This window comes from Capsicum annuum, chromosome 6, assembly GCF_002878395.1.
Source record: "Capsicum annuum cultivar UCD-10X-F1 chromosome 6, UCD10Xv1.1, whole genome shotgun sequence".
Taxonomy (NCBI): Eukaryota; Viridiplantae; Streptophyta; class Magnoliopsida; order Solanales; family Solanaceae; genus Capsicum; species Capsicum annuum.
In genome coordinates this window covers 195821257-195838782 of record NC_061116.1, presented here as the reverse complement: position 1 = coordinate 195838782, position 17526 = coordinate 195821257, and the positions used below count along the sequence as shown (strand labels likewise).

The following is a 17526-nucleotide window of genomic DNA, read 5'->3' as shown; positions in this document are numbered from 1 at the left end:
TTATTTATTTATTTATTTATTTATTTATTTATTTATCTTTTTCTTGTTTTGATTACTATGCGAATTTGATTTTTGTAGTGCTGCTGGAAGAATAATGTACTCTAATTATACGTCTAATGCTCTAGTTTCGGGTTAATTATTTGTAATTAAATTTGGTGATTTTTGTGTTTTTGCTACGAAGTCTGTTGTGTGATACTGAATTGATAGTCCTTTAATTGAGTTGTATTTAGGAGAAAGTCCATTATTATACTTTTGCCCTGGAATTTGGAATGTGGATCCCTTTTCTGTCATTGGTATGTGATTGCTAAGATTAACGAGAGGAAGTTGCTCAGCAAGATTGTGAGTTCGAGTCACCTAGGGAGCAAAAAGGTGGAGCTCCTAGGAGGGATTAACAAAAAGAATTGGGCTTGTTTGAGGACCGAATATGCAACATAAGCTCAAAAAGAATTAAAATAGAGGGTGTGGCCTAGTGATCAATGGATTGGATTGAGAATCATTTAAGCACAAGGTGATTTCTTCCTGTTTGTCCTAGCATTGGTGTATAGAGCTACCTGGTACCTGTTGCTGGTGAGAGATGACCGGTATTACATGAAATTAGTTGAGGTGTGCAAAACCTGGTCTAGATACCACAATTGTCCAAAAGAAAAAAATAATTAAAATAGACATGAATACAAACCTCAGGTTTATATCCCAACTGAGACTAAAAGCAGAAGGTGATTTCGTCTTATCTATCCTAGCCTTGGTGTACAAAGTTACCTGGTGCATGTTGTTGGTGGGAGATGACAAGTATCCTAGGAAATTAGTTGAGGTGTTTGAAAGTTGGTCCGAAGATCACTGTTATCAAAAAGAAAAAAAGAGCTAAAAATAGAAATGAACACAAGATGGAACAATTATCTTCAAATTCAAGCTGTGGTATTAGTCTTAATTGTGTTAACCTTATTTAAAGAAAAGAACAAATATCTTCTTAGGTCGGTGGACTGTTAGCACTAGCGAACAAACTAGAGGATAACATTCACTTGTACAGTGTGAGTTAAGTATTTGTTGTGTTTGCTAGCATGCTAAGTGTTACTTTCTCTGCGTTGATATCCATGAGCGGAAATTGGCTTACTTAACAAATCTGACCAGACAGAGGCAATGCTCGTTGATATTTCTTTGGTGTCATAGTATAATAGATGACTCTGTTTCTGGTTTGTGGGTCAATTGGGATCTATAAATATATTAACAGTCTTTCTATTCTTGTACGTTGGTTGCTTTTTTAAAATTTATTCGTTTGGCTCTTGAACATGCATCACAAAGTATGGAAGAGGGCCAAATATACCCATGTACTATTTGAAATAGTAATGTACCGTCGATGTGAAACGGGTTCGAAAATTCAAAGAAATTGAAGATGGATTCTTCAATCGCACCTGAGCACCTAAAACAATTATAGAAATCAATAAAGGATAGGTAGATAGAGACAATTGTTGGAATAAACACACGCCTAAGTAATTAATTACCTGGACTTATATATATGCTACCAATAATCTTGAATCTAGGATAGAAAGAAACAAAGGACTAATCAACGCGATCAATTAACTCGATGAAACTATAGATTATGCATTTATTTGCTTTGTACTTTTTCACAGATTTATGAGTAGAAACGATGTACATCAACTGCTTTTTCCAAGCCATAGAGTGTCTACAAATGTATTTTACAGCTTGCCGGTGATTATATGTTCACATGTTTCTCATTTGATATGATTAGTTCGAGTCACCCTTTGCACACTTTTGCTACTATGATGATTGAATAGCTGGCTTATTATATTTGGTTATACTTCTATTCAAGTATGTCTAGATATTTTCCCTCAAGTGCTAAAGAGAAGGGAATTGAAAGGTGTTGATCCCTCTTATTACGAATATAGACAGACCACTCAATAGATAGTTAATTTCTTTTCGACCAAGACAAAAACAAAATTCAATTCTATTGTAGACAGACTCTAAAAAAGAAAACAAGTTCAGCCCGGGGATAATGTAGACAGACTCTATCTCAAAAAAAGGAAAAAAGTTCGCTGCTTCTCCTTGATGATATACCTGTTGAATTTTATTGGGAGAGCATGAGCACCGCCCATCACCCAAAAGTTTTGAGATTACAGCTTTCTGTCCGTTGGGATTTTGGAAAGTTTGGAGGTGCCACAGAAATCTACTGATGTCCCCTCTAACTTATGAACACTCACATTAATCCTAAAGTATATAAGTTTCTTCTGCCCTTCATTTCCTGGCTTCACCACTTTCTAATTGTTTGTTCTTGTGGAATTGATTACCATGCTTAGCTGGAGGATAAGAAAAAATAGAAATAGAAAGCATGTAGCTAATGACTTTATCCTCTTTTTCTTTATGTTTCTGCACCGATTGCTATTGACTTTATTTTTCTTTGGCCAAGTTCTTAAGTATCATATACCCATGTCATTCTTAATTTTTTCCTCTTAATTTAGGATCTTTGTTTTTTTGTTAAAATCTCATATGTTTACATGTGGTCACATTTCTTGGCAGTCAAGAGTGAGTGAAGCTCCTAGTGTCATCCTGTAGTTTCCGTGCATTTTGAAGCTAGTCATGGCAGAAATGGCATGTGTAAAGAGACTCCAGAAGGAATATAGAGCACTTTGCAAAGTATGTATCTTTGTTCCTTCAGTGAATATATTATACATAAATTTGTTGCATCACAAGACAGCTTCCTTTACTTCCCATGAAAATGAATAGTCAGGGCTCCTACTTAAAGTGCAGGTTAACCATATTGGATCTTACATATTATGAACTCAAGTTGTGACTTTCATCTTCTTGCCCCTCATGACATTACCACTCTGAATTTATTTTGCTTAACATTTGTTAATTTAGTTGATTTTCTTTGCTTTTCTCCACCTGATTGCTTGAGGTGAAAGCATGGCACTTCTATTATTATTTCCTATACAACTAGGGCCCAAGTTTTATTTCGTGGACTTATCGGTATTGGACAACAACTCCTGTGCCTTTGTTAATTAGAATCTTCTTCCCGCTGCCTGTTTGGTCATCTATACGCTGATCCTAATCCCCTGAAAGTGATGAAGCTTGTGATATTGCAGGAACCTGTCTCCCATGTTGTGGCCCACCCTTCTCCAAATGATATTCTCGAGTGGCGTAAGTCCCTACTGCTTGTTCTTCCTACCTGTTTTTGTTAATATATTCTTAGTAGAACATATAGGTTTCATGAACTTTGTCTAGTTCCTTTCTTTTTTCAAATAAGCAGATTGTTTTATTCTTTTCCTGTCGATACCTCCTCTGCATGAATTTTTGTTTTCTCTTGTTTGTGTGCCATGCATCTAAATACACTATTCATAGGCAGTCTAACGAGGACTTAAATTGACACAAATTACCTAAATGCACTGCCGAAAATGTGTTCACAGGAATGCCATTGACATGTATATCTGATGCTTTTCTCCTAATATATACTTTACTAGGCTTGATTGCCAGTATGCTATACTTTTAGCTTCTTTTCGTCAAATAAGTCATTACCTGTTTGCTTTGCTTTTCCTAATCTTCTCACTTTTACCTAAATCTCATGTCCAGATTACGTTTTGGAGGGTAGTGAAGGAACACCTTTTGCAGGTTTCTACTTTCTCTAACTAACTTTGATATTTATTTTGATAATGCACTATTACTGTCATATGGTGCACCTTCTTCCCAAACCTTATCCTTTGACTATCTTTTATCACTTTTGAATATTTTGTCGTTTTTCCTGAGTTGCTCTTTTGGTTGTTGTTTGTGAATGCTGCCAACTCCAATAATAAGGTGGATTTTATTATGGTAAGATCAAGTTTCCTCCAGAATATCCATTTAAACCTCCAGGAATCAGGTAATCTATATTCAGATCAGTTTGATTATCCCGGACTTGTTTCTACTCTTTGAGCAATGTATCTCTATAAGGATCTTTTTGTTTATTGGAGTCACATCAACTATGTTTGTTTTGTCTGTAGTATGGTTACTCCAAATGGAAGATTTATGACGCAAAAGAAAATCTGTTTATCTATGAGTGACTGTAAGTGTTTAGAAAGTGCATTATAGTTCAATTGTCTGTTGTTTTGAATGGATTCGGTGTTCCTGACGCTCAATTGATATTTCTTCACAGATCACCCAGAGAGCTGGAACCCTATGTGGTCTGCGTCAAGGTAATAATTTTCAATATACTTGTGAAAGAGAAGAAGTATGGTGATTCATCTGGCAATAGTTACTTTAGGGTTTTGTGGTACAGAATTTTATTTTTCTCCAATTTTATTTCTGAGAGTGTTGGAACAAGCCTAGTTCATTCAAAGTAAAACCTGTATTATATAGAAAAGAAGTTCCACTTCTTGTTTCTTAGTAAAAAAGTTGAAACTTTGCTGTTACTATAGTGGCTGCATAGTCGTTTTTCTTCATTTGGAATGACCTCCCTCTACTTTCCGTGCAGCATACTCACTGGACTGCTCTCATTTATGGTAAAGTCCTTATAACTCCTGCAATGCGACCTGTGTTCCATATCATCACTGTTTCATTTTCTGGGTTGTGCTTTCTCTTTTTGTTTCACATATCTTTCATGTGTATGACCGTTCTGTTCTTCTGTCTTTACGCACCCAATCAACACTAAACAAAATAAGGTCCTTATTTTAAACTCGCCAGGTGCCAGCTATAGGTTGAAATTAATCCAAACCATCCCACTACATCTGAACCTATTTGACATAGCATAAAGCCACCTTTTGAATGGTGCAAAGGAGAGGAGGGAGCTGCCTTGAACTGAACTCTTCCAAATCACCCTTTGCCTGCCTAGAAAATTGCCCTTAACCCTCCCAGCTACCCACCTAGCCTGTGAGGATGCCTTTCTCTTTTTCAATCTTTCAAAATGGTTACTGCCTCTTGACACTGTCACTCAAGCATTCTTACCGTCTGTCCAACCTCTCTCTCTCTCTCACCTCCGCACGCTCACAAGCGAGCACACACACATATATATCTAGAGAGTGGGAGAGAGATGTGAAGAGACCCTGTGGTAAATTAGTTTGTTTCTTCGTTCTGTAATTGTATAATAGTATCTTGAGAAACTAACCGAGGAATGGTTAGTCCCTCCTTGTGGAGGTGTTCCATATTAGGCCTGTATTATTCACAATACTTATTGTTGCTATCTTGAAAACCATAGACGACTAAATCCATGAATATTCCTTTCTGTAATTCCTCAGTTTAGAAATCTCTTTTTGCTTCCAAAACATTCATTTGCATTAGTGGCAACTTTTATGTCTCCCATCCTGCAGATGGACACCAGTCCCACCGCAGGCAGTGTAACAACAACAGTTGCTGAGAAACAGAAGCTTGCTAAGGCTTCTCTTGCATTCAATTGTAAAAAGTGAGTCAACTACGAGTTTGGCGCTGCATACCTTGTATTTCTATTGCTTTAAGCTGTATAGATCCCGTAGTACAAGAGACTTGATCTGCTATTTTCACAATATTCTCAAGTGTTTTAACTGTGCCTTTATGTTATCCCAGTTAACTTACAACTTATTTTTTTAATGACAGCCCTACCTTTAGAAAATTGTTTCCAGAATATGTGGAGAAGTATGAAGAGCAGCAGCTCCTGGTGTATCCTGTTCAGGAACAGGTGTCGTCCATGCCAATTCAAGCGAAAACTTCCACACCCTTGTTGGATGATCTGAATAGAGTAGAGCCACATAAGGACATGAATAACCAACGGAGGACATCTTTGCCAACTTGGTTGTTGCTGTTGCTAGTATCAATTTTTGGTGTTGTAATGGCTCTGCCGCTACTTCAACTTTGATAGTGAGTTCAATTAGGCAGGGAACTTGATATTCTGCTACACTGTAGAACAAAGCATCCGAAATCTGTGGTTGTGTAATACTTATCTGGGTAATTACTGATAAGTGCCAAAGGTTCTAGGTTTTTCAAATGTCTCTTGGGAATGTATAGGCGTTGCTCTAGTGGATATCAAACTGATCTTTTAGTCTAGCTGATGGGTTTTCCTTTTCTGGTATTGATAGTCGTGTCACTACAAATATGAAATTCTGAGTTTTAATGCTGAAGGACTTGGAAATGGTGACTGTTTATATTTCTTTCACCTTTTCTGTTTGGAAAATATTTTCTTCTTTTTTTGGGGTGGGGTGGTGGGGGTTGTAATGATGTTTCTCGTCTGCTTGTTCAGGAACACAATCAACTAATCCAGGTTAAAAAGAAGCATAAAGTGCAGTGTATATAATACCACTAGATCAGACATTTTTATAGTGTCGAAGAATAACTATAATTATGCTTAATCATGTCTCTATTACGGGGATTTTGATCGGAGAAAAATGTTTTTAAGCCACTTATCATTATTGTTTTCTTTTTAGTTTTATGACTTTTTTATAAGAGATTTGAAAATGTCGTTTTCTCACTTTAATTTGTAAGTGCCTAAGATTCCTCGAATTTTCAGCGTTGAACTAATTTTCAACTATCAACAATGTAAGGCTAATGTGTAACTGATTTGCCAAACATGGCCTAACCTGCCCAACCACCTTAGGTTTTATTATTTCTGCAACGCCCTCATCCTAAAACAAACTTATAGGTACTATCCATACCAAATCAATAAATGCAGGATACTTTTCTTTCTCGTTTGGCCAAAGACTGCCTTTTCACCCTCAGAGACGTCGCAAAGACAACACCACAATCTATGTATGAAATTTTGATCATATCATTGTAGCAGCCACAAAATAACTGAAAAGGAAGTCTCAATACTCTACTGTAAGAGACGATTGATTGCTTCATCCTCAAACAGAGATGCCCACTGCATTTTCGTTTATACATATACAATATATTCACTGCCTATAAGCAGATGTCAACTTTACATCTGCATCAAGATATTTTTTCAAAAAAGTTGAACAAACAAATAAGAGTTCTGGACATACAATTCATCTCCAGATTCCGTAGCAAACATCAAAAACTACCTAATCGCGTAGTATCACACAATAGTTCAATGATCATCTAAAAACGTCAGCTGTGGACTCCGTCTCCTTGTTCTACATCTATTCTTGGACTAGAAGGATTAGCCTTCCTATCCCTGCTCAATAGCCTTTTCAAAGACCTCAATCTTGTTGGCATTGGAGACTTATGTTCTTCTTCTACTACTACTTCATTAGTCTCCCTTGGAATATCAATTACCAATGAAGCACACTGTCTATCACTCGTTGAGGCTAACAACGAAGACGATGATGGTGGTGGAGGAGGAGAAGGAGACGATTCCTCCAAACTCGAACCCAATGTGCTAACTTGAGTCTCATTTCCCCAAAACAAGACATTAGTTGGGAAATTTGGCATGTCTACGGTTGCTGGTTCCTCTTCATCTACCGATGTTCTAAGTACGTTTTCGACTGTTGACTCTTCAGACAGTACTGGATTTCGACAAAGAGGACAGGTTGAGTGAGACTGAAACCACATGTCAATGCACTCGACATGAAAACCATGATTGCATTTAGGCAAAAGTCTGGCCTTTTCACCCTCAGAAACATCGCAAAGACAAACAGCACATTCCAATCCATCTTTGAATTCTTCAGGATTGAATAAAACTACTGGAATTGTTTTAAGAAGAGAAGGATCAAGGCCACTGCTGAGAACAGATGTAACATGAACTTCTTGATGACCTGGAGAAAACTCGAAACGGCGCCGACGCCGCGTGGTGTTAGGGTTGCCGCCGTCTGCTTGACGGTGGCGATTCCAGAACCATTTTGAATAGAGATGGAGAGAGAAGATGAAGAAGACTACAAGAAAGAGAACTGTGACTGCCACTACTAGTACTTTTGCAGTTAGCTCAACCATACTTGGATCGTCTAGTTTACCAGGAGTGTATGAAGAAGCATCTGCCATTTTCACAGACAACTATTTCCTTGTGCTAATCCAGAAAGTTTAATGTCAATTCCGGATTACCAAAGCCTTGGGGAATTTTTAAGTAACTTTTTCCGCTACTATTCAATTCAAAGTGGATGACTACCTGTATTAGAATGAGGAGTCAATATTTCCTGATTGTTATCATGGATTGAGAGCAACGGGGCAATGGCAACGCAGAAGGTTCATACAAAGCTTGCCTTGAACAGGGGAAAAAGACGTTTAAAGTGGAGAGGAAAGCAATCTCGGAAGGGAAAATCGGATGAAAGGGCAAATTTCTGTGATTCTTGGTTAGCTGACTTCCCTTCTTCTCGACTTGTTTATTGATTTTTGTTTTAAGATGGGGAAGAAAAGGGTGAAAGTTTAGATAGTCAATCAAATGAAGTTAGAAATTAAAACAAGCAGGGTTTTTTCTCAGTGCGGTGGTATTGGAACAAACCAAGAAAATGAAAAAAAGAGACAATAGAAAGGGAAAAGATGAAGTATGGAAAGTTGTATGTGTATTTGAGGTGGACATAGAGATATAGTGGTACATATAGAGTTGAAATTTGAAGAAGACAAAAAATTGGTCACAAGGAGTGGGGAGGGGCCAAGAGGCAGAATTAGGAAACAAAGAAAAAGAGTACAAGAGGTGAGTAGTGTTGGAAAAAATGACAATGGAAGGGATAATATTAAGGGAAAAGAGGGTCAATGATGGGGCGGAAAGGGTAAAACTTATATGCACCCGATGTATACACCAAGTCAATATATGTATGTCATGTATTTGAATTTAAAATTTACGTTATTTAACCATGATCAATCAATGTGTATTTCACTTAATTTAATTATATAACCATAGTAAAAAATATTAATTTGATGTATATAGTAAATGCGCTTAAGTTTTTACCGGAAAAAAAAGTCACGAATAGAAATAAATGAGAGGAAGAATAACATTTCAGACTTCACATAAATACCTCCCAACACCATGGTCCATGTGGGCTTCTACTCTGACCATGGTTTTGTACCTTTGTGAGTGTGTGGAGTGTGTTGATGGAGATTTTTTGAAAATAGCGATAGTTTGGTCCTAATTATCAAACATAGTGATAGTTGTAATTGTCATATATAGAAACAATTTTTACATCATTTTTAAAATTTGCTTTGTATTGGATGTTGCATCAAATTTTGATATTCACGTTATATTTGATACATCTATTTAGTCATACAATAAGTCGATCTGAGCAGATAATTTCATCACTGATACAAAACAAATTTTAAAATATCACTGGTGTAATGTGAATTTTAAAAACTGTTGTGTCACTGCTATTAAACGCATTTTAGAATCTCTCTTTGATAATTTTCTTAAAATCCTAGCTATGTTAAATAAGCATAGTGTAATAAATTTGTATTAGGGGCTTTTCTTTCCCCTATTTATTTCGGAGTTCTGATTAATTTGAAGAAAAAATAATTTTCGTCAAAAAACATTTTAAATATTTTATCTCGAGGCCTTTATAATTAGGTTTGAACGTTTGACAAACTTGCAACAACAATCAACCAAAAGGGAAATTGTGTCGAAATTCCTTTCGACTTCTTCAAATTAATGAAATTTGGGAGCCTTAAAGGGATCGTTTGGTTACTCGATTATGAAAATAATTTCCGTATAAAGTTTGATATTTAATTATTTCAACATTAGTTGTACAGTTGTATTTAAAGAATGATGAGGTTGAGGATGCCACGCCGTAGGCAGTCATCCGTGAGTTGAATATTTGATCCAGACTTTCTGTCGGATAATTTGAATTTGCTTTGCATAGAGCCTATTTGAGGGAAACACTTTCTAATAAAGATTTTTTCATATTCAAGACTCGGAGACTTCTAATTAAGAGAGAAACATCAGTATCCACAACACTATATCCTTTAATTGTTTCTAGTTTTATGAGTTATGTATATATGATCTCAAAGAATACAAACCATTAAACCAAAGGTACTTTTAATGTTTTAAGAAATCAACAACAATAACATACCCAGTATATTCCCACCAAATGGGGTCTTGGGAGGGTACTACTACCTCAAATATGAGATAAAGAGGTTGTTTCGGATAGACCTCCGGCTCAAAATAAAACCATCTAGAATAAGGAATAATAAAAGAATAAGATACAATACAAATTAACATATTCAATAATAACATAAACAAAATACTTCAACTTCAAGTAACACACCAAAAAATACAATATCCTAAACCCAATATTGTTCTTAAGAAATCAGTAGTTATTTCTTTAAATTCTTCCATGAAAAATGTTAAGTTTCACTGCAGTTTTACAATACGTAATCATATTTCAAATATATTAAGTGTTTCAATAAGAAATATTGACTCTTCTAGGAAGAGTCATAAATTCCTTGTGCCAAAAGATCATAGAGTTTGAACATTATTTTGACCAAAGAGGGGATGAATATACTATTTTTTTATCCAAATAATGGCTGTTTTTTAAAATATACATTTGGAATAAAAAATTGGGGAATCTCAGCCACCAAAAGATCAATTTAGAAATTCTTGTGTATTCTCTTTATTATTGTCTCATCGATTTGACTTGACTCACAACATATACTACCTTTAAGAGCCATTAAAACACACCAAAGTTTTTCTAGAGAGAGGAGACAGTGAGGAGTCCCTGTTGTTCAAGAAGAGTCAATTGATATTTCTTAGTAGACTAGCCGGCTTACGACATACTACGCACAACCCAACGTTGATCCTTAAAAATTTTACGTTATGTATAATTCTATCATTTAATTAAAAGTTTTATTTGTTTGGTTGATAAATTCTAAGTTAGACATGTAATATTATATTTAGATTGATGAAATTTGCAGAACGATATTTTAAGTTGTTCAAACTTTTGTGACATTGATAGTCAATTATATTTTAAAAATAATTTAAGTTCTTAATTATTGCGATTTATAAATTTTTTTTCTATTCTACTAATTAGAAATGACATAATAAAATTATTATAAAAATACTTGTGATTTTTTTTTTAAATGGCTCCATATAAGACATCATGTTAATTTAAAACATAAAAAATTAATTTATCATTTTACGTCTATTTCATCTTTTTTTTATTAAATATTATTAATTTTTTAATGCTTAAATGACTTATATAATTAAATATGGGTAATTTAGTGAAATTACGATTGAAGTAGTTGAAACAGTCATGTCATAAATATCTATTTTAATTTTTTTTTATTAAATATTATTAATTTTTCAATACGTAAATGACTTATAATAATTACTTAGGGGTAATATAGTAAAATTACGATTAAAACAGCTGAGGCAAACATGTTGAACATGACCAACCTGCTTCAGCTACTTATTGTGACTTCTTATATAAGATACTAATAATATTATTTTTAATGCTTAAATAGCCATAATAAATAATTAGGGATGATAGAGTAAAATCAAGATTGGAGCCGCGAAGCTGATATGTATTAAAAGTGATATAGCATAATAACTATAAAAAAACTACTTGTGAAAATAGCCTAAGTGAGCCTCATATAAGACGTCAAACTAATTTAAAACATCAAGAGTTAATTTATTATTTTATGTCTATTTCATCTTTTATATTAAATGTTTTTTTTTTAATACTTAGATGACCTATAGGAATTAATTAGGGGTGATACGGTAAAATTATGGTTGAAGCAGCTGAAGCAGACATGTCAGAAATGTATATTTTACTTATTTGTATTAAATATTAATAATTTTCTAATACGTAAATAACTTATAATAATTAATTAAAGGTGATACAGTAAAATCACGTTTGTAGCAGCTGAAGTAGGCAGCTAAAACAGGCATACCGACCTGCTGCCTGCTTCAGCATGAAACTCCCTCTTATATATAACTATTCAATTTAAGTGACACAGTGCTTAGATGACCATAGTAATTAATAAGGGGTGATATAATAAAATCGTGATTGAAGCTGCAAAGTAGAAATGTATTGAATGGATTATAATAACTAATTAGAAGTGATATAACAGCATTAATATAAGAAAATACTTTTGAAAAAATTAAATGGATCTAATATAAGACATCAAGTTAATTTATTATTAAATATTATTAATTTTTTAAAACTTAGATGACTTTATAATAATTTTAAACATTAATTTTTAATACTTAGATGACTCATAATAATTAATTAGGGGTGATATAGTAAAATTACGTCGAACCAACCGAAGCAGACATGTAAAAAATATTTGTCTTTTTTTAATTAATTATTATTAATTTTTAATACGTAAATGACTTATAATAATTAATTAGAAGTGATATATTAAAATTATGATTAAATCAGCTAAATTTTTTTTTTTTAAATAATAATAAGTGGAACTTTGAGGAACTTATACTTAGTAGTCATTTTGAAAACTATCCTCTTATTAAATATTATAATACTTAAATGAAATAATTTATAATGATTAATTAGGGATAATATAGTAAAATTATATTTGAAGTAGCTAAAGCAGGCAACTGGAACAGCCAGGACGACCCTAAGCTACTCAAGATTGCCGCTTCTATTATAGAGTGAACCAACCGAAGCAGACATGTCAAAAATATTTGTCCTTTTTTAATTAAATATTGTTAATTTTTAATATGTAAATGACTTATAATAATTAATTAGAGGTGATACATTAAAATTACGATTGAATCAACTAAATTTTTTTTTTCAAATAATAATAAGTGGAACTTTGAGGAACTTATACATAGTAGTCATTTTGAAAATTATCCTCTTATTAAATATTATTAATATTATAATAGTTAAATGAAATAATTTATAATAATTAATTAGAGGTAATATAGTAAAATTATGTTTGAAACAGCTGAAGGAGGTAGCTGGAGCAGCCACGAAAACTCTAAGCTGCTCAAGATTGCCGCTTCTGTACTATTACAGAGTAAAACTTTCACCAAATAAAAATGTTATATATATATATATATATATAAATATACATAATTTTGACTCTGCCAATACATAAATTTACTAGAAATATGTTCATCATTTTCCCTTCTTCCAAAATGGTTGCATGGCGGACCTGCTAGCTATGAAAGGAGCAAGGATCGCAGCTTTTGGAGCACCAACCATTTTCCTAGTTCCCGAGTGTTTGTATTAGAAGCACTTAAAAGCAAAGGATCGTTTGGTTGGAAAATTGTTATTCCGGGATAATTAATTTTGGGATTATCCAGGATAATTTATCCCACCATGAGTATGGGATAAGTTATCCTATCACTATGGTACAAAAGGTGGGATAAATTATCCCGGTATTGATTAATCTCTTCAATCAAATATCAGATAAAATAATCCTTTATTTTATCCTGAAATTACTTATTCCTTATACCTTACACCAAACGACTCCCTTTAAAGAACTTTGTATGCTAGACAAGCTACAAATATCTCTATTAGCCTAGTTGGCTGGGATGTGGCCCAGACTGTTAATTATTTATTTAGCCGCCACGCCTGGTGGAGGCTTTGAGCCTGAAAACTTCTAATTGTTAAAATTAGGAAAACGGACAAAAATGACACCTAAAACTAAAATAATACCACAAAAATAGAACCCACAATTAAATACCCACTAAATAGCCACTCTCAGTATAAACCGGTGTATCATTTCATTTTCTTCTTCCCGCTTTTCTCCATTCCAACCATACAATGGATTTCACATAGAAATTAGAAAAAAAAAATTCAACCCACCAAAATTCAACCAATTTCACCCAAATTCCTAATCTCAGATACCAAAATTTAAATCTTTGCCAAATTCAACAAAAAATTAATAGAAAAAACAAAAAAAATTCATAAAAATCCATCACCAAAATCTACAGATACACACTTTGTGGAGTGCTTTCCTTTGGTGATATGTGCCTATAGGTGTTCATGTTCATAGATCGAGCATTGTATCGGAAAAATTAAAGCTAACGTTGTATTGTTAAGAGTTAATTAAATTTTGGCTACTTTAGTATCCTTCGTAGGCTCAATGTATTTTCGATTATGCTTTATGCTTTGTGTCCTTCAATAGGTATGGATTTTATTGCTTGGATATTTAGCCTGTGGTCTTTCCTCCATTGTAATTTTCTTAGCTATATTTTTACTTTTAGCTATAGCGAAAATTAGTGGGGATATGCCTGAATTTTTAAAGTGGGGTTGATTTAGGTGTTTGGCCCCGGTTTAGAATTATGGGCTCATGTTTTGAATTTTAGCTCTTGTGAATAAAAACTTGGAAGAATTTGGAGTATCTGTACTCATTTTTATTGTTTATTGTTTATCCTTCTTCTTCTTCGTTCAGGTTTTGCCGGAGCTTCAATGAGTGTAGTTTTGTATTTGTGAATTGTAGAAAAAAAATTAAGGAATATTTAGACAGTGAGGGTATAGGGTTTAATAAATTTTGTATATGCTTGCACAAATTTTCACAAAATTTTAGCTGAAGTTAACAAATTCACGAATAACGAATTACTGTATATACTTGCACAAATTTTCTCTGTAAAAGGTGTATTTATGGTATATATACTGTATCAACGTGGTATTAAAGTGTATCAATCTAATATAAAAGTGTATCAATGTGGTATCAAAGTGTATCAATGTAGTATAAAAGTGTATCAATATAGTATAAAAGTGTCATAATGTGGTATAAAAAGTATCAATTGGGTATAGGGACTGCATGTGCTTGTATAAACTTCCTTTCTCTTTTTTAAAAAGTGTATCAATATAGTATAAAAGTGTATCAATTTGGTATAAAAGTGTATCAATTGAATATAGAGACTGCATGTGTCCAATTGGGCCAAATGACTAAAAAAGGGAATTAAAAATAGCCGACTGACTACAATTGATCACCTTTTTAATTTGTGGCCATTTTTTTTAAAAATGGTCACCCCATGTCTTTTCCCCTTAAAATTATATAAGCCTTTAGTAACCAAAAGAAAGAATGGTAAAGGTTGAACCTCTAAAATCCAACAACAATATATATTGTGTAATCTCACGAATAGAACCTCTAAAATCCATCTCAAATTTAAATTCGTTGGAAGTATAGGCAGTTATTTTTGGTTATTTTATGAATCTTACTCATCAATTACCATTTACACCATTACACACACATTTTTTTCTTTCCTATATAGTATATAACTTTTATCCTTTGTGATGATGAAAGAGAAGTTTAAGAGTAACTAATAAAGTTATTGTCATATGACTATCTAAGAGGTCATGTGTTCAACCGTGAAAACAAGTTCCTGCATAAATATCAATTAAGATTGTTTATAATAAACTCTTATGATCCGATCCTTTTCAGAACTTCATGCCTAACGAAAATTTTAGTAAGTCAAATTTTTTTTTTTGTTAATTGATGATGAAAGAGGGGATTATGGGCTAGGTTGATTTAGCACCGAACTAATGTCTAACGTTGTGTGTGGCATGATTGTTGGAGGGGGGAGAAAGTCAAAAGAAATCCTTGTCGATCCCCAAGATTTCTGCTCTGATTTGTACTCTTTGTTTTTTCGTCCCTTCCAATCCTTGTGTGTGGCATGATGTTTACTATAATCATTTTTCCTTCTTGACTCCCAACCTACTCATTTTTCCTAGCGTCCTCTTATTTCTTAGGGTTAATTTCTTCCTATGGACCTTTTTCTTTTTTCTTTTTCCTTTTCTCTGTTACCTTTTTTTTTTAAACTAAGGAAAAAAGAACTTCCACCATATGTATGAAAGAGACTTGAAGTTTGTGAGAGATTGCTTCTCTCTGGAGCAGAACTATTTTGAATATATGATTTTTATTTTATTTTTACATTTTTAGTTTTGCTAACATTCAACTAGAGCATCACATTTAACACTATTTTTTTGAGTTATTTAAATAGAGAAAATAGTGTAATCAAACAAAGCTAATAACTTGAAAGTTATTACAAACTTCTCTTAAGTGTCTGCTACTCAATATGCTTTGGGTTATTTCTCATAACACAGAAATTAAACTTCCAAACACAGCCCACGTCAAAATTATCATTTGATCAAAGTCATAACATGAACTAATACAAAAATAAAGGGACATCAAAATTAGATCATTTCGTTTTCTTTTGATGAATTCTTTGCAGCTTTGGATTGTAATTCACATGTCGTGGATCATCGTCCTCTTAATGTCCAATAGACTTCTTAGTCTACTGCTGGTCCTGTTAGTTGGTCCGGCTTAAATATATGATTTTTGAATTTTAAAAAGAATAGTTTACTAAGTTTTGAATAAATTATTTATATATATTAAATAGATACGCACAAGCCATCTTAGCTTCATGGTACAGCGTGTGGCTCTTAACAGTGTGGTTGTGAATTCGATTGGATATCATAGATGTCGACCAGTTGCGTGTGTGCTTCTAACTGGAGACACGTTGCTGTATATCTCAATAAAATTAATGGCCTAAAGCTAAATATTAATATTAGTAAGATGTATATATATAATTTAGAGTTTTCTTTTTCATTCTTATCTACTATTTATTTTTAGTGTACTATTTTTGTTCTTAAAAGATATTAAGCGCTTAAATTCACATAGTAATAGTAATATTATTTATAAAAGTAAGGATTAATCCTAATTAACAAGATGTTAGGCACTTGTTTGCAATATATTAGCTTAGATGTTACATATTTCATTTATTAATATGAAGACTTGAGTTGCGTTATTTAAAGTTATAAAATATTTTTGTAAAAAATAATAGAATTTCTCTCTTTTTGTGAGTATATTCCTTAAATTATTATTGAAGTTTTACAAACATCCCAATAAAGTCACTTATAATTTTTTTTGAACAATATTATCATTAAACTCTGTAAATATTCCAGAAAGCAAAAAAATCACAAATCTGTTAAATACTTAACAACATAACCCATTTAACTATTTGACCCAATACTTATTACCCATAACCATTTGATCCCCCACCTTTAGTAGATTAAAAAAACCTATTTTCCTCCTTATTCCATCATTAGAAGTGGATGGATTAGTATTTATATATATATATATATATATATATATAGATATATATATATATATATATATATTTAGCAACTTATATGGTCTGTTAGTGTTGCCTATTAAGCAATATTAGTCAAACGGCGTTGCTTTATAGGAGCATCATCTCAGTCGTTATTGAAATGGAATGTCAACATGATCTTTTACTATCTATGCTTGTTTGTTCCTCTCTTTGTTCTATTGGAATGTCAACATTCTGGTCCGGGTAATGAGTTAGATCAGTCATCAGCTATGTAACTGATGTTTGCAGGATTGAAGTACTTTTTGCTTAATGATTAGGCTATTCCGTTTGTGTTTTACTTCATCTATATAAACTTGCAAGAGCCTCTTGCTCAGTTGCTCTTTTTAGTTGTTGCGTTTTTCTCGAATATTATAATAGCCACGGGTTCAGGATATGTAATAGAAAAGGTTTTTTTTTTCCTCAGTTGGTGTCCGATTTGGAGTTCGAAGAATTTGAATTCATGCCGGATAGAATAAAAGTTGTTATTAATATTGCAAGAATTGCGCATAAGAAAGACAACGTAAATGAGGCGAGTTAACCAATTTTTGGCATAAACTTTCAACTACTAAATTGATATCATTGATTCTTTATACTTGGCATTGTAATAGTCAAATGGTGTTTACAAATGGAGT

The 17526-nt window shown here is 33.1% G+C and overlaps 2 protein-coding genes across 2 annotated transcripts; one reads left to right on the top strand and one right to left on the bottom strand.

The window, feature by feature from the left end:
• The first annotated feature begins 2495 nt into the window (after positions 1-2495).
• On the top strand, positions 2496-6124 carry LOC107876045 (ubiquitin-conjugating enzyme E2 34). The gene is made up of 9 exons (XM_047413687.1): positions 2496-2646; positions 3096-3150; positions 3580-3618; positions 3802-3865; positions 3987-4048; positions 4139-4178; positions 4457-4484; positions 5289-5380; positions 5551-6124. The coding sequence occupies exons 1-9, from the start codon at positions 2590-2592 to the stop codon at positions 5807-5809; spliced, it is 696 nt and encodes a 231-aa protein (XP_047269643.1). The 5' UTR covers positions 2496-2589; the 3' UTR covers positions 5810-6124.
• Positions 6125-6693: 569 nt separating this feature from the next.
• LOC107876044 (RING-H2 finger protein ATL3) lies at positions 6694-8744 on the bottom strand. The gene has a single exon (XM_016723024.2). The coding sequence runs from the start codon at positions 7882-7884 to the stop codon at positions 7015-7017; it is 870 nt and encodes a 289-aa protein (XP_016578510.1). The 5' UTR covers positions 7885-8744; the 3' UTR covers positions 6694-7014.
• Positions 8745-17526: the final 8782 nt, after the last annotated feature.

Bases quoted from the DNA above. Each gene is read 5' to 3' on its own strand.
- LOC107876044 (XM_016723024.2), bottom strand. From the start codon at position 7,884: ATGGCAGATGCTTCTTCATACACTCCTGGTAAACTAGACGATCCAAGT.
- LOC107876045 (XM_047413687.1), top strand. From the start codon at position 2,590: ATGGCAGAAATGGCATGTGTAAAGAGACTCCAGAAGGAATATAGAGCA. The intron at 3,866-3,986 runs GTAATCTATATT...TTTTGTCTGTAG, and splicing joins TTTAAACCTCCAGGAATCAG to TATGGTTACTCCAAATGGAA. The intron at 4,049-4,138 runs GTAAGTGTTTAG...ATTTCTTCACAG, and splicing joins CTGTTTATCTATGAGTGACT to ATCACCCAGAGAGCTGGAAC.